This window comes from Syngnathoides biaculeatus, chromosome 18 (genome assembly GCF_019802595.1).
Source record: "Syngnathoides biaculeatus isolate LvHL_M chromosome 18, ASM1980259v1, whole genome shotgun sequence".
Taxonomy (NCBI): Eukaryota; Metazoa; Chordata; class Actinopteri; order Syngnathiformes; family Syngnathidae; genus Syngnathoides; species Syngnathoides biaculeatus.
Genome location: NC_084657.1, coordinates 15,116,874 through 15,141,672, shown reverse-complemented (window position 1 = coordinate 15,141,672; position 24,799 = coordinate 15,116,874). Strand labels below are relative to the sequence as shown.

The window sequence follows — 24,799 nt, the reverse complement described above, 5'->3', positions numbered from 1 at the left end:
GTCCATTAGCTGGTTCGAGTTATGGTCTATTAGTCAACTGGAAGGATGGATAGGTAAATACAAGCGTATATTGTTGGTTGGAAGGGTCATGAGATGGGCAGACTTGGTGTTTAAAGGTCAAGTGTTATGCCTATTAACATTCTAAAATAGATATTGTAATGAAAAATACATGTACCATTATTCACTTCAATGTCTGTATGGAAAAATAAATATGAGCGGAGAGCGGATCATCCATGCGCAAAATTCCGTAAATGTCATTCGACATTCAAGTGGTAGCCCTTTTGGGTTAATCTTATGTCTGTGACGTTACACGGGGACATTCGCTATCTGCCTGATTCACCTTTGCGGCGGTGATAAACAATGCCACCCGCGAGCGCCACCTTTCACAGCTTAGCCCAGGGTGGAACGTCGACACATTTAGCACCCCTGACTTACGGATAGCGTTGCCTCCGCAACTATTGTTTTTTTTTAGTAGCTCTATACACACCTACCTGTCATTTGGAACCCACAAAACTCTCGCCGAACTGGTTTTTTTGGAAAAGTATGAAGAGCGAATCCATCCTCCCGAGTGTTTGAGCAACATCCAGCAATACAATGAGCCGGTATTTTGGCTAACACGAAAGAACAAAGAGCTAGCTACATTCCCGCAAGTAAAACTAATAGAAACATACGAGCCCGCCTGAGTGTGCTACTGCCCTGTACGTCACTTTCTGCTTCTTCTCGAAAACAAATCCCTCGAAGGAGTTTCATGATTGGAGTTACAAAAAGCCATATACGTCAAAATCATGTTTTGTGGTGAAAAAAATGGATGGGTCCATACCGGCTGCCGTTTTTTTCATTAATAACATACTAAAAATCATGCATTTCATGACAGTGAACCTTAAAGAGTTCATAGAATGAATAATTAGAGGGGATGGACGCTAAATTGAAAGATATATTGTTGCCTGGTTGGAAGGATGGTAGGGATGTGGGAAATTTGTTAGGAAAAATGTTGGTTGGTTGATAAACAGAATGTGAGATGGATAGGTAGACAGAAGGACATATAGCTGGTTATTTGAAAGGATGCATGGTAGATACAGTAGATGAGATGGTTTGTTGGTTGATTGGAAGGATGGATGAGAGACTTGAATCTTATGGGATAAAAAAAAAAAAAAGAATGTTTGCATTAATTAATATGGACGCAAAGAACATTAGTGGCCAGTTTTCTTCTATCACCCGCACACATCCTTCAATCCATCCGTCAGTCTCTCTTTAGAAGCATCTGCCGTTTGCTTCGCCGGCTGCTGATTTGCAATGTAAATATGCGGTATTAGAACGCACAAGTAAACACACATATTGCGTTTTGAGCTGGCGCGCTTTTGCATCGTCACTGATCCTTAATCGTTACCACGCGGGCCGTGCGACTAACCGCCACCGGCAGCTGATACAGGAATAATCAGAGAAAGACGTGCGGAGTGCGTATTTACACGCACGTACGAGCTACCAAAATGTGCCACTTTGTGTGTGTGTTAGGCCTCATCTGCGTACATTCACTTAGCGCAAGTCCAAAAAACAAAACACGGTGGCCAACCAGAAAAATCCAGCGGATTCCCGGAGGGGCGACGGAGGCCAACCCCACGACAGCATCCTCCGTTCTTTCAAAATCAAGTCAATACAAAACATCGTTCACATTCCCCCCAATTAAGTCAGCCATTAACAATAAAAACAAAAAACTTTTATTTACTAATTTTACTTAAAGATGGTTCAACTTGACTCTGAGTGAAAATGTTTTTATATGACATATTTAAAAAAATATTTTGGGACTTTTTTTAATAGTGGAATAAATTAAAAAGACGAATTTGAGCACTTTTTTTTTATTTCCCTAAATTTAACCAAGTAAATAATTAAAATTCATTAAATAAAAATCCAAGCAGAAAAAGTTCCAAATACATAAATCTTCTTAAATTAAAATGGGTCAATTTGACCAGCAGCGGTAATTAAAATTACACAACTTCACAATACTACATAACGATAATATATAGAAGAACATATACTGTAATAAGTAGAAAAGATAACTATTTTTCTCAGGCTTACATTTTCCCGTGTAGCTCAGCAAGTAAAAAAAAAAAAAAAATCCCACTTGTGCACAGTTAGCAAGTCTGCATTTGTGTGTGTGCGTGTAGTTCAGGTGAGGCTTGTATTTTCCGTGGTGAACCACAAGAAACTGTACACAGCGAGCTGCGCCTCAGAAGAACCCTTACTGCCAACAAGTAGTCAAACGGAAAAAATAAATGGCGCTTGTCGATGCCTAACGTTTCTGCTTTTGAGACAATAGCTTTGACAACAACAACAAAAAAAAAACGTAAAAGTCAAAAGACGCAGCAAAGTAGATGAACAGAATCGTCCGTCCATCTTTTTCCTGGTCACGTTTGAGTCGGTACTTCCTGCTCCTGAGGCAGATTTCACGGGGCAAGAAAATGTGTAACATTTTACCGCCGTAAAAAAACGTCCAGCGTATTACATTTGCGCTAACTTCCCTTCAAAAGACATAAATATGTTGTGAAATGAATAAAACATATGGCCCTTCTTCTTTCTTTCTACTGGGGTACATGACCACAACATTATACACCTTGAGACCACAAACAGGCTGCTGCTGCTGTAACAGCAGGGAGCTCATAAAATGACCGTGGTAGTTTGATCCAAAGACTCAACATAGTCCCCCGTCTCACTGACTGGTTTCGTCTTGAAAGACATTTTTGAATTTTAATTCAAAGTGAATATCTTGTGATCGCAATATGATTCTTTCGCTTCTGCTACAGTTGCTTTTATCGTGCTGTGTAAACAAAACTCTGAACGCAGTTGCCCCCAGTGACATAAGTCAACACACTTAACGAGTTGCAATACTTGCAACCAGGAAAACATTTCACAGAAACCATATGATTGAAATGAAAAACAGCAGTATAAGATTGCGATTTTTGTACATTAATTACCCGATAAATTCTGCATCTGATTGACTACGAAGTGTGTGTGGGGGGGCCATACTGTAAAGTCACCACGGAATTTAAGTGTGGGCCAAAATATTTGCTATGAAAGAGTTAAAGGTGAAGGCGAAGGCGTCAAAGAGTGACTTTCGACAGAAGCTGTGGTTTTCGTCATCGAAGCACTCTGCGGTTAGCTGCTAGCGTTCTGATTTTTACTTTTTACTTCCGACTATACTCTCCGACAGGCCTTCACCGTACCTCGGCGTCTTCATCCCACTCCCTTCTGACACTTTCTACTAGCCCTTTTTTTCTCTTATTGTGCACTTCCTGCCTGCCCACTCACTTCTTTCCTTTCATCTGCGTCGTGTTAGCGCCGCTGAATGTTAGCGTGTGCGCCACCTGCACAAAGTATACGTCACAGTTGCTCCAATTTTTCATCCGCCCTGAATGTGCTCACTACCGCACCACAAAAGCACCAAAATAATCTAAATAGACAAAATAGTAAAATCACAACCTTTTTATTATTATATGATAAAAGCCGAAGTGTCATGCCTATAAACATTCTAAAATAGATATTGTAATGAAAAATACATGTACCATTATTCACTTCAATGTCTGTACGAAAAAATAAATATGAGCGGAGAGCGGGTCATCCATGCGCAAAGTTGCAGAAGTCTCATTCGACATTGAAGTGGTCGCCACATTGGCTTCATTTACTGTCCGTGACATCACCCCAGACATTCGCCATTGAAAACACGCTGTGCCACCTACTATTGGGGACGAACACGCCCCTTCTTATACGGAAGCTTTTTTCGGAGAAGAGAACATCTCACAATCGAGTGAAGTGACTGGGGCAACATTAGCCTATCGTTTTGAGCCATATTTAGATGAGATGTGGATCACGGTCAAACCACCTCCCTGCCCAATCCACCTAGATGGCGGCGATGAACAATGATTTTTTAGTAGCTGTATACACACCTACCTGTAATGCAGCCCTATGGGGGCACAAACCAGTGCAATCTGTAGGCCGGTCCCAAGCCCGGATAAATGCAGAGGGTTGCGTCAGGAAGGGCATCCGGCGTAAAAACTGTGCCAAACAAATATGAGCGTTCATCTAAAGAATTCCATACCGGATCGGTCGTGGCCCGGGTTAACAACGCCCGCCCCCGGCACTGCTAACCTGCAGGGCGTCGGTGGAAATTCAGCTACTGTGGGTCGAAGACAAAGAAGAGGAGGAAACCGGATCCAGCGTCAGAAGAAAAAGAGGAATGCACAGAGCCTACAACTGAGTGTAGGGACTTTGAATGTTGGGACTATGACAGGAAAAGCGCAGGAGTTGGTTGACATGATGATTAGGAGAAAGGTTGATATTCTGTGCATCCAAGAGAGCAGGTGGAAAGGTAGTAAGGCTAGAAGTTTGGGAGCAGGGTTTAAATTATTCTACCACGGAGTAGATGGGAAGAGAAATGGAGTAGGGGTTATTTTAAAGGAAGAGCTGGCTAAGAATGTCTTGGAGGTGAAAAGAGTATCAGATCGAGTGATGAGACTAAAATTTGAAATTGAGGGTGTTATGTATAATGTGGTTAGCGGCTTTGCCCCACAGGTAGGATGTGACCTAGAGTTGAAAGAGAAATTCTGGAAGGAACTAGATGAAGTAGTTCTGAGCATCCCAGACAGGGAGAGAGTTGTGATTGGTGCAGATTGTAATGGACATATTGGTAAAGGAAACAGGGGCGATGAAGAAGTGATGGGTAAGTACGGCATCCAGGAAAGGAACTTTGAAGGGCAGATGGTGGTGGACTTTGCAAAAAGGATGGAGATGGCTGTAGTGAACACTTATTTCCAGAAGAGGGAGGAACATATAGTGACCTACAAGAGCGGAGGTAGAACCACGCAGGTAGATTATATTTTGTGCGGACGATGTAATCTGAAGGAGGTTACTGACTGTAAAGTAGTGGTAGGGGAGAGTGTAGCTCGACAGCATAGGATGGTAGTATGTAGGATGATTCTGGTGGTGGGTAGGAAGATTAAGAAGACAAAGGTAGAGCAGAGAACCATGTGGTGGAAGCTGAGAAAGGAAGAATGTGTCGTGCGGCCTTCCGGAAAGAGGTGAGACAGGCTCTCGATGGACAACCGAAGCTCCCGGAAGACTGGACGACGACAGCCAAGGTGATCAGAGAGACAGGCAGGAGAGTACTTGGTGTGTCATCTGGTAGGAAAGGGGAGAAGGAGACTTGGTGGTGGAACCCCAAAATACAGGGAGTCATACAAGGAAAGAGATTAGCGAAGAAGAAGTGGGATACTGAGAGGACTGAGGAGAGGCGAAAGGAGTACATCGAGATGCGACGTAGGGCAAAGGTAGAGGTGGCAAAGGCTAAACAAGAGGCATATGAAGACATGTACACCAGGTTGGACATGAAAGAAGGAGAAAAGGATCTCTACAGGTTGGCCAGACAGAGGGATAGAGATGGGAGGATGTGGCAGGTAGGGTATTAAGGATAGAGATGGAAATGTGTTGACTGGTGCCGGTAGTGTACTAAATAGATGGAAAGAATACTTTGAGAAGTTGATGAATGAAGAAAATGAGAGAGAAGGAAGAGTTGAAGAGGCAAGAGTGAAGGACCAGGAGGTGGAAATGATTACTAAGGGGGAAGTCAGAAAGGCACTACAAAGGATGAAAAATGGAAAGGCAGTTGGTCCTGATGACATACCGGTAGAGGTATGGAAGCAATTTGGAGAGATGGCTGTGGAGTTTTTGACCAACTTATTCAACAGAATACTAGCGGGCGAAAAGATGCCTGAAGAATGGAGGAAAAGTGTTCTAGTTCCCATTTTTAAGAACAAAGGGGATGTTCAGAGCTGTGGGAACTATAGAGGAATAAAGTTGATGAGCCACACAATGAAGTTATGGGAAAGAGTAGTGGAGGCTAGACTCAGGACAGAAGTAAGTATCTGCGAGCAACAGTATGGTTTCATGCCTAGAAAGAGTACCACAGATGCATTATTTGCCTTGAGGATGCTCGTGGAAAAGTACAGAGAAGGTCAGAAGGAGCTACATTGTGTCTTTGTGGATCTAGAGAAAGCCTATGACAGAGTACCAAGAGAGGAACTGTGGTACTGCATGCGTAAGTCTGGTGTGGCAGAGAAGTATGTTAAAATAGTACAGGACATGTATGATGGCAGCAGAACAATGGTGAGGTGTGCCTTAGGTGTGACAGAGGAATTTAAGGTGGAGGTGGGACTGCACCAGGGATCAGCTCTGAGCCCCTTCCTGTTTGCAGTGGTAATGGATAGGCTGACAGATGAGGTTAGACTGGAATCCCCTTGGACCATGATGTTCGCAGATGATATTGTCATATGCAGTGAAAGCAGGGAGCACGCAGAGGAACAATTGGAAAGATGGAACATGCACTGGAAAGGAGAGGAATGAAGATTAGCCGAAGTAAAACAGAATATATGTGCGTGAATGAGAAAAGTAGAGGGGGAAGAGTGAGGCTACAGGGAGAAGAGATAGCGAGGGTGGACGACTTCAAATACTTGGGGTCAACAATACAGAGCAATGGAGAGTGTGGTCAGGAAGTGAAGAAACGGGTCCAAGCAGGTTGGAACAGCTGGCGAAAGGTGTCTGGTGTGTTATGTGACAGAAGAGTGTCTGCTAGGATGAAGGGCAAAGTTTACAAAACAGTGGTGAGGCCGGCCATGATGTACGGATTAGAGACGGCGGCACTGAAGAGACAACAGGAAGCTGAACTGGAGGTGGCAGAAATGAAGATGTTGAGGTTCTCGCTCGGAGTGACCAGGTTGGATAGGATTAGAAATGAGCTCATTAGAGGGACAGCCAAAGCTGGATGTTTTGGAGACAAGATTCGGGAGAGCAGGCTTCGATGGTTTGGACATGTTCAGAGGCGAGAGAGTGAGTATATTGGTAGAAGGATGCTGAGGATGGAGCTCCCAGGCAAAAGAGCGAGAGGAAGACCAAAGAGAAGGTTTATGGATGTGGTGAGGGAAGACATGAGGGCAGTTGGGGTTAGAGAGGAAGATGCAGGAGATAGGCTAAGATGGCAAAAGATGACACGCTGTGGCGACCCCTAACGGGACAAGCCGAAAGGAAAAGAAGAAGATACACACCTACCTGTCATTTGGAACCGACGAAGCTCTCGTCCTTTGCACCTGTGCAATCAATTTTTCACAACAAACCGGGTCTTTTGGAAAAGTATGAAGAGCGAAATCATCCTCCCGAGTGTTTGAGCAATATCCAACAATACAACGAGTCGGTATTTTGGCTAACACGAAGGAACGAGAGCTACCTTCCAGCAGGTAAAACTAGTATAAACAGACGAGACCGCTTGAGTGCGCTACTGCCCTGTACGTCACTTCCTGCTTCTTCTCGAAAACAAATCCCTCGAGAGGATTTTCATGGCGGGAGTTACAAAAAGCCATATACGTCAAAATCATGTTTTGTAGGGAAAAAAAACGGCTGGGTCCACACCGGCTCTGTTTTTTTCATTAATAACATACTAAAAAATCATGCATTTCATGACAGTGGACCTTTAAAAATGACAACAATAAGCATTCCAGGCTAGTAGCTGGCAATATGTTGGGGGGGGGGGGGGGGGGGCTGGGGGGGGGGTTACTGACGTGCACCGAAAATGACGCAAGGTAAGTCCGCATAACAAAAAAAATGCATTTTTGAAAAGTGTGGCACCATCCTAGAAAAATGACTGAAATAACAATAACGTGCATTTCAGGCCTATAATTTATGATATTATGCATTTACTGAAGTTTACCCATTCTCATCTATAAATATGTAAATAAAGCTTTTTTGCCCCAATTTCCTATGCCATGAAGTTGAATGAATGAATGAATGCGACTTTGGCAAAAATAATAATCATGATAATCCATGCATCCATTTTTCTTTGCCGCTTATCCTCACGAGGTTCGCGGGGAGTGCTGGCGCCTATCCCAGCTGTCAATGGGCAGGAGGCCAATTTAGAGTGTCCAATTAATGTTGCATGTTTTTAGGATGCGGGAGGAAACCGGAGTGCCCGGAGAAAACCCACACAGGCACGGGGAGAACATGCAAACTCCACACAGGGGAGCACTGGGGTTGAACCCGGCTGGTCCTCAGAAGTGTGAGGCCAACGCTTTCCAGCTGAGCTTCAATTCCATTTATATGTAAGCTTATTAAAGAAGTACACTTTAATAAAAAGCATTTCACTTTCCAGGAAAGGCCAAAAGGTGCACTTTTAGGATACCATAGTATTGTTTTTTTTTGTTTTGTCTTCATCCATCTCTGGACACGCTGAATGTATGTTAGTGTGTCACGGAGAGGAAGGAGCGCGGCGGTAGAAGAAAGAGGACGCCGCGGTGGCCGTGCGTGATCACAGCCATGTGTGGCGGTGCGCTTCATGCGGCCGCCGAGGCTCCGGCTGGTCTGCGACGGCCACGTGGGCGGAGAGCGACTACGACGAGCAGCAGAATGAACAGGAGGAAGAGGAGGTTTGAGTTTCATCTGGTACGGGCTATTTTTAAACCAGACAACTTTAATGACACGCGCGATGAGGATGTTTTGGGCGTGGAGGCCAGATGATCAATTATAATACATCACGCAAAAACTGGTTTTGTTTCATCCTCTTTTGTTGCCCTTTTTCTGAGGCAATAAATCCATGAAACTTTTGCCATATGGCGAGGCGGGGGGGGGGGGGGTAGAGATTCTGCACCATCAATAACGTCAACATACATTATGTATGAATGTATGACAAAAATCAACAAATCCATAAGTAATATTGTAGTTTGGCAAGAAATGTTGAATTAATCTATTAGTAAGAAATGAATGAAATACATGAATGAATGCAATCACTGTTGTAAATTCAATTAATTGTTACAAACTGAGGCACCACGTTGGATGATTGGATTGCCTCACAATTCTGAGGAGCCGGGACTCAAATCCTCCTGTGAGATGAATGCGTGTTCTCCCCGTGTCTGCGTGGGTTTTTTTTCTCCGGGCGCTCCGGTTTCCCCAAAATTGTAGGTTTGATTGAAAACTTGAAATTGCCCGCAGGTGTGAATGTGAGTTCGAATAGCCGCTTGTCTCTATGTGCCCTGCGATTGGCTGGCGACCAGTTCAGGGTGTACCCCGCCTCCTGCCCCTTGAAAGCTGGGATAGGCTCCAGCACGCCCGTGACCCTACTGAGGATAAAGGCTCAGATAATGGCTGGATGAAAAAAATAAAATTAAAAAAAAATAGTTGCTTGCTTCAGCATAGTTTTGTGTAATCCAGTTGCCAAGAAACAAACATACCGGATCCCGACGTTTTATTGATGTTGGTTTAATCATCATCATTATGTGACTTTTTATGAAAATATAAAATATAAGAGCCACTTCCACAACACACACTAACACCTGTTTGCCCCACCCTTCTTCCGGAAAATGAATAATTACAGGTACAAACACCCGGGGGCTGTCTCAAAGGGGGCTTTTCCCGCCGTCTTTTGATATCCATTTAAAACGTTTTCCCCCGTTCTTCTTCAGGAGATAGTCGGAAGCCTCGGCCACCCGCCACTTCAAAGCCCACCCGGCGCACGTTTGTGACTTCATCTCGCTTATCTATAAGGCACGTGTGTTTACCTCTCGGCTGTTGTTAACATTGTCAAGGTAGGATTTTGTGTCAATATTAATCTGCAAAACGCCAAGCGTTCCTTTTGCAAGGAAGAGAGATTATACAGAGAGGAGACGCGTGGAATGCAGGATCTTCTGAATACAACACGGCTGCTGGTGTCACACAAAAAATCGAAAAATAATAAAAAAAAATCTCTACATCAAGTTTTTCTGTGAGGGACTCTTTGGAAATAAATGGTCAAAATGGCCAACTTCCTGTGTATTTTCAGACATGGTTTCTTGACGCACTGTGGATCGCCTGGTAAAGCGTTGGCCTCACAGTTCTGAGGTCCCGGGTTCAATCCCGGACCCGCGTGTGTGGAGTTTGCATGTTCTCCTCGTGCAGGCGTGGGTTTCCCCCAGGGACTGCGGTTTCCTCCCACATTCCAAAAACATGCAACATTAATTGGACACAAAATTGCCCCAAGGTGTGATTGTGAGCGTGGCTGTTTGTCTCCATGTGCTCTATGATTGGCTGGCAACTAGTTTAGGGTGTACCCTGCCCGTTGACAGCTGGGTTTTGCTCCAGCACTCCCCGCGACCCTCGTGAGGATAAGCAGTGAAGAAAATGGATGGATAGATGTATGGGTTTCTTGAGGCTTTTTAGTGCTGATGGAGATGAGTAACAAATTTCGTGTTGGTCAGTGAAAGTGATTTTGGGGGGGTTCAAATATGTATTTCCCTTTAATGGCAAGTCATCAAACTGGTGTCAAAATGACTGCCTTGTCAAATCAAAATGGCGGACTTTATGTGCATTTTTGGGCATGGCTTCTTGAGCAAATTTTCCGTTGCTTCATCAATCTGGCTTCAGAGGACGAATTTTCCTAAAAAAGTGTTTGTTTCACAGCTGCTTATCGATCTTTGTTGCCACCGGGTCATGATAGGCACGTCCAAGCAAAAGCCTTTTGAGACTTTTTGGGGGGGAGGTGAACACATTACCAAAATTCACATTGGCGAGTGCAATTGGCTTTGGAGGCTGAATTTCCAAAAATCGCAACTCATCTCGACGTCCTTTTGAGTCATAATGAAGGCGATGAGGGGGTTTCATTGCGGGGATAACAGAGGCCTCAGACAACTTTGTCGCTATTGTTTACCAGCGGAGTAAGTCACCGAAACCCTTTCTAAGCAGCATTACAAAAGGGAAATGAGGAAGTAGGAAAATCCTGGAGCGTGGGGGGGTTAACTTTCCCTTGATCCTATTTAAACAAGGAGCAGGGAGGAGTGACGACACAAGGAGGAGATGCATGGAAACGTGGGATTAAAAACACTGAGGTGGTATTTGTGACAAAAAGTGAGATGGTGCTGTACAGTGCATGCCAGGCCAATAGTGGGAGATGTTGTTCATGAAAAACCAACAAGGAAGCACATATTACGACTGTACAAAATCCATCCATCCATTTTCTGTGCCGCTTATCCTCACGAGGGTTGCGGTGTGAGTTGGAGCCTATCCCAGCTGTCAACAGGCAGGAGGCGGGGTACCCCCTGAACTGGTTGCCAGGCAATCGCAGGGCACATAGAGACAAACAGCCGCACTCATAATCACACCTAGGGGCAATTTAGAGTGTCCAATTAATGTTGCATTTTTTTGGGATATGGGAGGAAACCGGAGTGCCCACCCGGAGGAAACCCACGCAGGCACAGGGAGAACATGCAAACTCCACACAGGCGGGTCCGGGATTGAACGCGGGACCTCAGAACTGTGAGGCCAACGCTTTACCAGTTGAACCACCGTGCCTCCACCGTACAAAATATTTCTTAATTTTTCTTTCCAGACCACTACTCCTCCTGAACTGCTGTACACCAACAGAAAACAGCAAAAATATGCAACCCCACTCTATGTTGCATGTTTTATTTAATACAGTTTATTAATTTAAAAAAAAGTATGTTTCTTTCGGTTTGTTAAAAGATAAGTAATTTTAAGGTAAGGTAAGTAATTTTAGAAGAGTATTTCACTGGTTATCCCATCGATTAATCAAATAATCAGATTCTTTAAAAATCCATTTTGTATAGTTAAAACAATACCAACGTGGAATACAATAAATTCCAAGTGAGGCGCGCATGTTATTTTTGTTCACTTGGTGTCACCATGCTCACGTTGTACATAGCAGTTTCTCGAAGTGGTGCCGTGCCAGAACGTTATTCATTTATCGTCATAAAATAATCCCAAACTGTGGACATTCTCCATGGGTTTTCTTTGTGACTAATTTATTGCGATGTGTTTGTTCGCAATCCGTGCGGAAAAGCTTGCCCCGCTAAGCTTCGAGGTAAAGATTTCATGTCGACCTTTTCTTGTAATTGAATTAGCGTTCAAATTAATTCTTTCAGATGGAATTTCACTTCATTTCTATGTAAAAAAAAAAAAAAAAAAAAAAAGTAACTGATTCTACAAATAAATGGCGAGGCACCGTTACGGCACAGAATCCCCTTTTGCCCGATCAAGTTTGAACAACTTGAAATTTCTCCGTTTTCCTGTTCGACTGTCACTGTCACTTGGGGATTGTTTATCATTCAAAATCTCGATCGGCTGGCCCAAAGTTTGCAGCCTTTGTCGCCTTCGTCAACAACGTTCGCTCAAAACCCTCACATGCGACCTCTGCCGAGGCCGCAAACAAACAAACATACAAACAAACAAGATCAAAGAGCGCGCTTGATAGCGATTAGCAGTGGTGGCAGACTTCCTAGCGACGACACACACGCCCACACAGACACACATACGCGTGCTATCATACAATCTTCTCACAATTAGACGGAAGCAAAACAGGCTTGTCTTCATCTTAAAAAGTGACATCATAACTTTCCGTGACTTTTTTTTAAGTCCTCGCTAACCTCAAGTGAAGAATTGCAATGTTTTTACAGACATGTAATTTGCATTTAAAAAATATACTGCATGTGTCCATATATGCACAACAAAGCAAAAACAAAAGATGACAGTAAGCCGAGTACAAACCAGCGCCGAGGCCCAACAAACAGAATTTGGAACAACTCCAAATTGTGTGCACGCATAAAGCATAATCTGGATTTGGTCATTAAGATTCTTGCATTATTTGCATTGGCATTAAGAAGAACGCAAGTCAAATATAATCCATTATTTGCTAATGAATTTGGAAATTGTGATTAAAAAATGATTATTTACTAATGAATTCGACAAAATAGTAAAACAATGCATATATTGCAACATGCATAAATTATGTGAGGAAAAAAAGTAAAAAAAACTACTGTGAAATTAAAAAAAAAAATCCAGATTTACTAATCGGGGAACGTGTAAAAATATTAAAATGCATGTTTTATTTAGAGTTTATGAACATGAAAGAAACTATACTATAAATGAATGCACTGACTTCAAAATAAAGGAAATTTTAAATTAAAAAAAACATCAAAATGCATTGAATACATTTTTAGTTATCAGGAAAAAATTATATATACACGCAGGATTCTGTGGTGATTAATTGGGCAAAACTGTTCTACAATTACATTAATTTATTATAAAAAAAAATGGGGAAAAGGAGAAAAAAAACATCCAGCATTTACTAGAAATGTAAGGAAAATGCATACGGTTTATTATTATTTAAATAATATTAATTGAAAAATAATCATTAAACGCTGTCTTACCCTTGAGACAGCTATCGTCAAGACAAGAACGCGCTTGATTTACTTACCGTCGGCGACACGGAGCCGTTGGGGAGGTAGGCGTCCGGCAGCATTAGAAAGGGGTACCCTGGGTACCCTGGCGTCTTGTACACGCTGCCATCTTGATGTTTCGATGCTGCTAAACAAACAAACAACAATTAGCAGAAATGCTAGTCGGGTCATGACCCCCATTATGACTTTTTTTTCCCCTCAGTTTCAGATATTAGTGCTGTAAGACTCAAAACCGGTCTTAGTCTTGTTTCAGACTCGACTCCCAAAAGACTTAAGTCTGATCTCAGTTTGGGCAGACATTGGGTTATCCGCCGAGAGCGGTCCAGACCAGTGCTGACTTATTATTCTTCACCCACATGAATGTGTTAATCAGGAGAAGTGCTTAGTAAAAACCACAAATACGTTGAATTTATGTATTAATAACTCCCGTAATGGCCGCACCATTCACGGTGTCATGACCGACATGGACATGGACGCGAAACTGCTTTTTTTTTTTCTTCAGCTCTTCCAAACAAAGCGTCACGGCCGCCCAATACCCACCTAACAACCGACAACTCAAACAGCATTTTGAGCACTTGTCAATATAATGTAAAGTATATGCAGTACTTAGAATTAATCTCATAGTGTTGTATATGCTTTTAACCTGCAGGTACTCTAATTTATGACATATTGGTCAGTCAATAAGAAGCTGCTTAGGATATGACACAACGCCAGGCTAGAAGAATAACTACGAAGGTCAACCCAAATGCGGGTGCGCTATTTTTTTTTTCCTGATCCAAGTTGGCGAATAAATATGCCTTTGGGGCAAAGCCCACGTTGGGGTGGGGTGGGGAGGTTTACAATCGGACGTGCATGTGTGTTTTTCAATAGTGTGCTTTAAACATGTATTATACTTTGGCTATTTTGTTTTTTAAATGTACTCATGCTCTCTTTCTAATCTTAATTTTGAAATACAAACATTGATTTTTTTTTTGTGAGTGTTAAGTTTTACTGTTTTGAAATATTTGAGATCTTTGCATGTTGTTCTTTGATAGAGATGCACACACTGTGATTTTGACTGTCAAATGTATTTAAAAGAATATACATTTGTACTGTTCAACCTTGTCACGGTTTTTTAATTCGATTTTTTTATGGTTTTTATCTTGTCACAGTCTTGACTCGGTCACAATGCCCCAGATGTCTTGGTATTGGTCTCGACGGGCTCTGCTGTCGAACAAGTCTTGGTTTCGGCTGGTGCGGTCTTAGGCAAAACACTACCAAATACGTGGCCTGGCGTTGTAAATACATAAGAGTATACGATTGTTTGTATCATTGCTTGACAAGTCAAGTCTATTTTTGTGATATCACTCAACCTTGGAAAAGATGTTAAAAACATGAAAAATGTATATTTGTTTCATGCATTTCAAGAAGAAGTTGCTGTGTTGTAAAGGCAGTTAACGTATGATGGTTTTAAAATGTACTTCATCAGAATCATCTTTGCAATTGACAGTGTACTTTTGGAGAAATCAAAACATTGCGAAAACAGTCAGTGAGCAATAATAGGTTGCTAGTAATCTCGCAGTGACGGTACAATTTTTTTTTTGGGGGGGGCAATTGTGCAAAAAGTTTATAATTATATTAATAAAATAATAAATTGAATGATAATTGAATGTTAGCTGTTTAAGAAGTTAATTGCAAGCGGGAAGAAGCTGTTGGAATGTCTGTTAGCTGGAATGCCATCATACGAGCTTTTTCAGATTTTTTTGATTGTCAATTTGGGACTTCAATGCATTCACGTCAATGAAATGATCACAGAAAACAAAGTTAAAATCTGTTCATAAAAAACAACAAAAATGGATTTACTCCCACTTTTGTATTTCTACACCAGAAATAGCGACACCGAACAATACCCCAAAGGCAAAGCTACGCTATCAAATTTGATGTAAAGCACATTGCAACGGGAGGACAACGGCGCTAACGTTAGCATCAGGTGTGTCAAGTTATAGCAGTGTTGGTTGGTCTCATCAACTAGATCGACACGGTGTAAAGAGAGCAGTTGTTGCGTTGTTGGCACTGTATTCCAAGTTCACAGATGGCATTAATGACTTCTTCTGGATTTGTTTAGACAGTCGGTAAATGTTTGAAGAGAGCGCTACCGGCAACCTGCAGGACTTCAGCGAAACAGCGGCGCCGCCAATGTCTATTGGTCGACCAAAATGAAAATGGCACCAGCACTAAGATTTATTTTCCAAGTGTTCTATGACAATCTTATTACAAAAACAACAACAAAAAACAACTGACATTAGATTTCTGTTGAGTTGACCAGCGTCATATTCAATAAAATGGGAAATATTCCAACTTGTTGTGGTTTCCAAGTGTTCTGTCAACTTCAGTGAATTCTCCCAAAACACAACATGCCCGTTGACAATCACCACCCTCAGTTCTGCGACTCTTTTGTTGCATTGAACGAAATGGTTAATATCACACCTAGATCTTTATTTTGTCGTGTCATGTCAGCCTACTTTGACAACAAACAACCACAACAAATAAATACTTTCACAAAATGTATGCTGCCTTCAATACAATAGGAACTACTCACCAGCTTCAGTATTGCAAGTGTTCAATGGCAACCCAATTTAACTATTGAAAAACATAAACTATTCAGTTTAAACTTAGCTGCTGACCACAGCCACCTTCAATTCCACTACCCTTATGCTCCCTTCTAGGAAAATGGGAAAAAAAATCCCACCACATCCAACTGTGATCTGTGTCACAAATATTTCACATCAACCTAGTTCAACCCATTAAAAACATGGCTGCCACAAACTACGTTGCATAAAGTCCCCTATAATTAGGTTGCATTCAATAAAGTAGGAAATATCCCCCCTTGATCTGGATATCAACTGCTCCGTGTCAGTTTCAACGTTTACAAAAAGTCTTTTCCCCCCACCTGTTGGATTTGATAAAACAGGAAAGGCCCCACCTCCTGTAGATCCATATTCCAGGTCAACCTATCGTAACAGTTGAAACAACAAAAACATGACTGCTCACCACCATAACCACAATCCTGATGCCGCATTCATGAAAATAGTAAATACCCCAAGTGGGTCTCCCCCCCCCCCTCCCACAAGCATTCCATATGACAATTTAGTTTAACTCTTAAAACAACAACAACAAAACATGGCTTCTGGGCACTACTTCCACTTACTCGTATGCTGCATTCTATAAAATATGAAATATTCCAACTGTACCTGTATTCTGCCTCACACGTCAACCAAGTTGAAGGTCAAAACAATGTCCAAAACAAAAACAAAAGGCCAGCCACATGACATGTCAACATACATTCCTTATCGTGTAGTTTTGTCCTTATGTGTTATTTGACAAATGTCGTCACTTTCAGCCGTGTCGTACAAATCCTTAAAGATGTGACGCTCCCGAACGCAACGCAATTGTTTACAATGTTGTTAGTTACAGTGTGTCAGATCCTTCGACGCGTGACAAGCTTCTCGAGCCTACGTGTTAATTTTCTAACTTTATATGCAGAGACAAAGATGTATTTCTTTTAATTAGTCATTACAAGAGTTCAAGTCCCAATTGACAGAAATAATTGTGTCCAGTTAGTGAATACTGTCCTTAAAATAATAAATACTAGTTAGCATGTTTAAAGGCATTCATATAGATTTTCTAAATTGCTTAGATGACTAAAAAGGTGATTCGGTGTCAAAACCTCCCCCGGTTGACCATGTAAAAAGGTAATAAAAAAAAGATCTCAAATTTAGTCCAAATATTTGCCTCGAGATTCATAGCGTAGCCATCTTAAAATCAGTTCAAATCAAAACTCACTGCCCTTTGATATTTTTAAACAAGTCATAACAGTAAGAGATGCGCTCATGAATGCAATAATTAACAGGATTTCTGCACATATGATAGACATATTTTCACGTATGACATTCTGACCGACTTCCTTCATGTTCCATCAATATATAATTAATAAAAAAAATGTAGCCTTGTTTTTTGGGGGAAAAAAAAAATGACATTTTTTACAGCGGGCACCTTGAAACACAACTCTTTGAAGCTGCCGCGGACCAGCACGTGCCCCCTTGACCAAAAAAAATACTTTGACATGCTCAATGAAAATACAAAAAAAACCTTGTTATAGTCACGACAAGCGTATTAATAGTCTTACTGAACATAGAATTAATATTGAAAGTGTTTTGGTCGTCTCGTTACCGGCATCGAGGTGCTCCCTGTGCTTGTCCGCGAAGCCCCTCTGCTGCTCGGCCAGCTGCCCTCGCCTCACCGCCTGGAGGTCGGAAGAGTTCAAAAGTAGGATGTAACGAGGTTCAAAGTGACTTAAAGTATGTCGAGGGTGGACACATGTATGTTTGGCGGTATTTTACGGTGGCTCAATGTTAAAAAAGTGGGGTCAAATGGTTGAAAATGAGTTGAAGGAGCACCCACCGAGGAGGCGCCGCTGCCGCCACCGCCGCCGCCGGGGCCGGCCGGGCTATGCTGGTGGATCTCGGACTCGTTGACCAGGGACGACTTGAGGTCGGCCAGGTCCTGCTCGGTGAAGGCGCACTCTTGGTGGACCTTCTCCTCCTGCTCGCCTTCGTCCTTGAAGGCGATCATCTCGTCGGTGGCGCCCAGGTCGTCCCCCCCATGCTGAGGCATGTCGACGTCCGTCCGATTCCGTGGACGCTTTTTTTCCCCCCTTCCGTGTCTCCAACACGACCAAGAAAGAGTGACCCCCCCCAAAAAAAAAAAAAAACAAAACAAAACAAAAAAAAAACCACAAAACAGATAGACGTCAAATCTACGGGGTTGTCCTCTTCAAAAGTCCGGAAGAAGAGGGGGAAAAGTTGTACCGTGGCGTCCCGTGGCCGCCTGGAGGAGGACTGATGTTCTCCTGCAAGAGTGAGCAGGACCAGAACGAGACCCCAGACATCAAAGGGTTCCGCCGTGGTGATTGACAGGTCTGATGACTCGTGTGTGTGTGTGTGTGTGTGTGTGTGTGTGTGTGTGTGTGTGTGTGTGTGTGTGTGTGTGTGTGTGTGTGTGTGTGTGCGTGTGATTGTTTCTACCAACTTCTTAAAGAGACATCACCACCACCACATCCTCCTCCTCCTCGAGCAGAGCGTCGGCATTATTCATGACTACCAGGGGCGTGTTCGCACCATACGTGGCTACTTGGGCCGCCGCCAGCCCACCGGCAGATAACAGCATTCATAAAAACGGGTAATCGTCTCCCGACTGGCTTTGTGTTGTTTCGTGGCAATTTAACAGTAGTTTAATCCCAAGAACGACTCGTAACTTCCATGCTATGCTGCTTTCAGGAAACTGCGGAATATTCCACTCGTTCCTTGTTAACCTGATAATAATAATATGGGGCGGCATGGTGGACCAGCTGGCAAAGTATTGGCCTCACAGTTCTGAGGTCTGGGGTTCAATCCCGGACCTGCCTGTGTGGAGTTTGCATGTTCTCCCCGTGCCTGTGTGGGTTTCTTCCAGGCACTCCGTTTTCCTCCCACATCCCAAAAACATGCAACATTAATTGGACACTCTAAATTGCCCCGAGGCGATTGTGATTTGTCTCCATGTGCCCTGCGATTGGCTGGCAACCAGTTCAGGGTGTACCCCGCCTCCTGCCCGTTGGAAGCTGGGATAGGCTCCAGCACTCCTCGCGACCCTCGTGAGGATAAGCGGCAAAGAAAACGGATGGATAATAATATGGATACTGACCACGGCAACAACATTCCCAAAACTAATGGTGCATTCAGGAAATTTGAAAATATTCAACCTGAATCTGCTGTCCATATGTTCCATGTTAATCTAGTTTAAAACAATAAACAAACCACAATAACAAATTGAAAACAAAAACCTTTTCAAGTCTTTAAAAAAAAAGAACAGCAAAAAAACATGGCTGATTGACGTGACTTCCGCCACCTTTATGGTGCGTTCGAGAAAATATCCCAAACTTAAAAAGTAGACAAGCTCGTACGATTCTTAAGCAGAAAAACAACAAAACACAGGTCTTACTTTCACTAACCCAACGCTGCATTCCACAAAAGGGGAAATATCCCAACTGAATCTGTATTCTAAGTCTTTTATGTTAAACTCGTTTAATATCAAAACAAAGAACAATATGACAACAAAAATTACAGAAGCTGCAGGCAATCCACAACTAATGAAAATCGGAACTATACCCATTGGATCTGGATTAAAGGTGTTGTGGTTTAAAACCAAAATAAAAACCTACTAAACAAATATGCATAAATAAACCTGTTTAAATCGGTTAAGGGTTCATCACTGCTTTCAGTACCACGATGCTGCATTTGTGAAAATGGGAAACATCCCCCCCACCTGCATATGTATCGAAGTGGACCTCGTCACCTAGTCATATGCTAAAATCAAGAAAAGACCACCAAAAACATGGCCCCTGACTGCCATCGTCACATCCACCCTTATGATGCTTTCAATAAAATGGGAATTACCGTAATTTCCGTCCTATAAACCGCGACTTTTTTGTTTTTACACGCTTGCTAATTTTGTGCATTTTTTCTAACGGCCGCAAGGGGGCACTCAAGTGGAAAAGGTAAGAGTGAGACCGGTGGAATATATGCGCCCAGGAACTGACTTTTACCGGTCCAGCTCTGTTACCGCTGTGCTAGCGTGTTACCGCCGTGTCTCAGTGATTTTTACCGTTTTTTTTTTTTTTAAATCATCAATTCTAAGATTTCACAATGTCCCATCTCTGTTGAGCTCAGGATACCCGGCACCTGCTCGTTTAGTGTATTATTCAGAAAAATAAGTGTAAAATAAGTGCGTGTATTCCAGGCCAATGAGGCTGGAGTTGTTTACCTTGGTCTGCGAGAGAAGACGTCAATTAATCAAGTATGTAAAAAAAAAAGTATGTTGGGATGAGAAAAGGTGTAATTGCACCTTGATTATTTCTGCCAGGAGGAGAGTGACTTGACTTTTTATTTTCCTGTTTTTGGGAATCATCAAATTCCCCAGTATGCTCCGTCAACAAGCAATGACAACAATTTACCATCATTTCCGGCCTTTAAGCCACGACCTTTTTTCACACGCTTTCAACCCTGTGGTTTATGCGATGATGCGGCTAATTTGTGCTTTTTTTTCCCCCTAACGGCCGCAAGGGGGCACTCGAGCGGAAGAGGTAAAAGAGTGAGACCATTGGAATATATGCGCCGAGAAAGTGACTTTTACCGGTCCGGCCCTGTTCGCGCTCGCTAGCGTGTTACTGCCGTGTCTCAGTGGTTTTTATTTTGTATTTAGCCGGCACTGTTCGCGTGGCTCTAGCGTTCGCATGGCGCAAGCGTTAGCGTTAGCACAGTGCCAGCGTTAGCGCGGGGGCGCTAGCATTAAATTCTCTGTGTACAGTCTTTCTTTGTAAATATCTCGTGTTTCAATGTGGGTTTCAATATGGGCACTTGCGGGTTTTACACAGCTGCGGCGTATGTATGTACCAAACGGTATTTCCTTTACAAATGTACAGGGTGAGGCTTATTACCAGGTGCGCTCTGTAGGGCGGGAATTATGGTATCCCACTTGGAACTGCACTGTAAGTGCCATGTCAACGCAGCAATAACAACAATAACAACAACAACATGGCTGCTGACCACCACTTCCACTACCTTTATGCTGCTTTCAGGACTCTACACTGTATCGCACTTTATTCCGTATTGCGAGCGTTCCATTTCAACCTAGTTTAGTGACAAAAATCTAATCAAGTCAAAATTAAGAACATGGCTGCTGACGACCGTGCCCACTTCCATTACCCTCTTGCTGCAGTCATTAAAATGAGAAAAGTCACGGGCGGACCTGTATTGTAGAAACAGACTACAAAACAACAACAAAGCAACACTTGCGCCACTTTCATATGCGCCATTCAATAAAAAAAGGAAATGACGAGTTTCTAAATTTCTCCTGTCATCCTGCGCCAGATAGACGATAAATAGGGTTCTTGCGTTGCCAAAGCGTGTCGCCAGTTTTCTCCTTTTTGGTCCAAAACTGTTCATTTACAAGCGGGCGGACGCCATGCGGGACATTCTGTGCCAAACAAGAGGGCGTGGCGTACCCAGCGTGGATCTGGCCCCCATTTTGTTCGCCGGCTGACTCCACGTCGAGGAGGGAAAGAAGGCAGAAAAACATACACGACAGTTGAAAGTTGCCATGTCGTCCCGCACCCTTTTTGTTGCTCCCTGTGCCGATGCATTTTTAATGCGTTTCTTAATTGAGAAATATTCATACGCGTCACTTAATCGCAGGCCGAGTGACGATCTTCAGATGGGGAATGAAATTAAATACAAACAGAAAGACGGGCGTACGGCTATTTGCATAAAGATGCATATTTATACAATATCGCTGGCGCATATTAATACAAAGATTAAAAGGCCCACTTGCAATGTATGCAAATCTAAATTATGAATGACTTGTTTAAACTCCTTGTTTATTCGCCTTGATTAAATATAGACAGATGTTTCCGTCCACGGAGACCCCCTTGTGCACTTTTTTTTCCCACAATACGCCCCCTGGAGTGTTGGAAAATATTTGCACCCGGCACCAGTACGACTGATTATCTCACAATCCGGCACGGATGTTTAACACGACAGGATGCGTGAAAATCAACCGAACCTAAACTAAGGTGTGAATCTCAGTTATCAGAAGTAGACCTTGAATCAATTTATTTGATAAATATTTTTTGGGTCACATGGTAAAAAAAAAAAGTTTCAGGAAAAATAATTAAAATAAAATAAAATCATAATATTAAATTAAATTTGAAAAAGAAAAACTTTCAGGAATAAAACATTTAAAAATAGATCAAAAATATATTCTTTCCCCATTAGCACTTTCCATATCCTTTAAATCCACTTTTACACTGAAACCCAGGGAAAAATAGTTGACAATTGATCAAATCACAAGTAAAATTTTGGGGTAAATTAATTGCTAAATACAAACTGGGGATTTAAAAAAAAATTACGGCCATGTCTTCCATTCCTAGTTTGAAGGTACCATGTGTCTTGTAAACCAGTAGGCGTGTTCATTATGAGGCGAATCATGAATATCATAGTATATCCTGTGAAACATATACATTTAATGGTGCCATTTTTCAGGGATTTCTTGCCATTTTTAGGATTCTTACTTGTTTGCATCTCTACAAGAGGAATTACACCTCATCACAGGGCTGGGGGATACGACATTAAAATAAAATCTCATATATATATATATTATATATATATATATATATATATATATACCATAATTCCCGGCCTACAGAGCGCACCTAGTTATAAGCCTCGGTACACAGAAAGAGTTTAACGCATAAGTGTCAAACTCTGGCCCAAATTATATTTTGCCCACGAGGCAATTTCAAATTAATATTAGAGCTGGCCCGCCGGTATTACAAGTATTACACACTTATTTGGTTCCGTATTAAAAGGTTCAATTTGTTCAACCTTGGCTTTGTTCAATTTAAAATTTTGGCCCACAGTGAATTTCAGTTTGACACCCCTGGTTTAACGCTAGCGCAGCACTAACGTTAGTGCAGTGATAGCGTTAGCACGGTGCTAGCGTTAGCGCGGCGCTATCGTTAGACTCTTTCTGTGTGCCGAGGCTTATAACCAGGTGCGCTAACTCTAGCGCCGCATCACCGCATAAACCACAGGGTTGAAAGCGTGCGAAAAAAGTCGTGCCTTGTAGGCCGGAAATTATGGTATAACGTTCCAAGCAGCTCTCAATGTTAACAGGCTAAAAATTTAAAGCAGGTTTAACTGATGCAAGCTTTATTTCTTTTTCATATTCTGTAAACATATCACTATATATTTTTTCTAAAAGACGACTCACAATGGGTTCATATTTACAATTCACCCCTTTCCCCCTGACTATAAAAAAAAAAAAAAAAACATACTGTAGTGTGCCGTGCCTTCGAAAGCAACATCAGGCAGAACATTATGGTGGCGTAATGAATTCATGTCCTCTCATTGGGGTTAAGCCACATCCAAGGCAAGCAGCTCTTAACTGGAACCACTTGTGTGCCTTTTTATTGCCTACCCTCTTGCGATGGAAAACGTGTCCTTGAAGGCATCACGCAGACAACAAGCACGACACACGGAACAACCACTAACGTTGAAACATTTAAAAGTGCAAAAGTATCGATTTGATCGATGTTAGCATTGTTTACACGCGTCACACCACTTCAGCATAAAAACAAACCAAAAAAAGACAGTCTCATCATCTCCATTCACCAGGAAGTGGTTTGCTAACATACGGATGGATCAACAAATATAGCGGTCAACAACAAATGTATTTTTTTTTCAATTTTCATGTTTAGAAACTTCAATTTGAGTCTCAATAAACACCTTGAAGCAAACACTTGGCCGCCTTTTTCCAAGAATCATTCACCATTCGCCAAACTGCTGCTTATTGGCTGAGTTTACTTCCATCATAGCTAGTGCTTGGAACTGAATTTTTATCCACACAACTGGAGGCGGAAAAAAAAATTGGCCCAAGTGAGGTACGTGGAATTTGAGGTTTCCGAGCTTAAGTCAGGTGGAACCACCTTCCCCCGACCATAACAAACGATATGGTCCTATTGTTTGACATCACTTAAAGGAGGTGGAGTGACAACATGTCCCAATACTTTTTTCCATATCTTGTACACGCACGCAAAAGTTGCCGTTTTATTCTGGAGAGGAGTTGCTAACGAGGCTCTACGGAGCCTCAGCGGGCGTGTTTGTGTTGACGATGTGATTGATTTGGTCTCTTCACCTCGTCGTCGTTAGCGGCTTATCAAACATTTATGAGTTGCGATCGCGGATCTGTGCGGGCCTTTGGGGTGGAAAACAACAAACAAACACCAGCAGAAGAAGAGAAAATGATTTGAAAACATGAGCCACGTGTATTTTGGGGGATTTTCAGTGCAACTCAGACTCTCAAAACATCCTTGCTAACCTGAGCTGTCCAGTGTAATGGCGGTCAGATGTGTTTGTCAACAAATAGTTTGGTAGCACCGTGGGTCATAATATCCCAATTGATACGTTGCACAAAATAGGCATAATCATGCATGTGGTTTTGGGCTTCGGGAATGATTTACTGGGAATTTGCAGGGTCCTCATGAAAAGGAGAATTTTGAAAGGGGTACCACAAAGGTCGCTGTTAGGGCCCATTTTATTTTCTATCCACATAAATGATCTTTGCAGATGAGATGTGTTTTTTTGTGTGCAGACAACACAATTTATTGTTTTGCTTTATCTGTTGTGCAAGATTTCCCTCTTTTTACAGTCGCCCTTTTTGAGTGTCCATGTCCCACAAGCTTCGAAAATGGCAACTGAACAGAACATGTTTGAAGTCGATTCTCTATCCCGTATTCCAGATGATATTGGGGTATGTTTTTTGCCAAATGTCCAAGAAAGTTCTACAGAGAGGTCTCAACTATTTCACTCAAGGATATGAACACGGAATTAAGATTTTGGACGGAGCAGGACGCAATGCCAGAGTTACAGCGAAACGTTGACAATCGATGCAAAAAAAAAAAAAGTTTG

At 42.4% G+C, this 24,799-nt stretch overlaps 1 protein-coding gene across 17 annotated transcripts in view; it reads right to left on the bottom strand.

Moving 5' to 3' along the window:
• Positions 1 to 18,212, bottom strand: part of tcf7 (transcription factor 7) — a 47,864-nt gene extending 29,652 nt beyond the window's left edge. For 12 of the 17 annotated variants that reach the window (XM_061804106.1, XM_061804108.1, XM_061804110.1 and 9 more), the window contains exons 1-3: positions 17,697 to 18,212; positions 17,466 to 17,538; positions 13,274 to 13,383 (exon numbers count right to left, since the gene is read on the bottom strand). In XM_061804106.1, the coding sequence (XP_061660090.1) occupies positions 13,274 to 13,383; positions 17,466 to 17,538; positions 17,697 to 17,909 (396 nt within the window). In that variant the 5' untranslated portion in view covers positions 17,910 to 18,212. The remainder of the gene's footprint in view (positions 1 to 13,273; positions 13,384 to 17,465; positions 17,539 to 17,696) is intronic. The other 5 variants (XM_061804107.1, XM_061804109.1, XM_061804111.1 and 2 more) reach the window with 1 other exon arrangement.
• Positions 18,213 to 24,799: the final 6,587 nt, after the last annotated feature.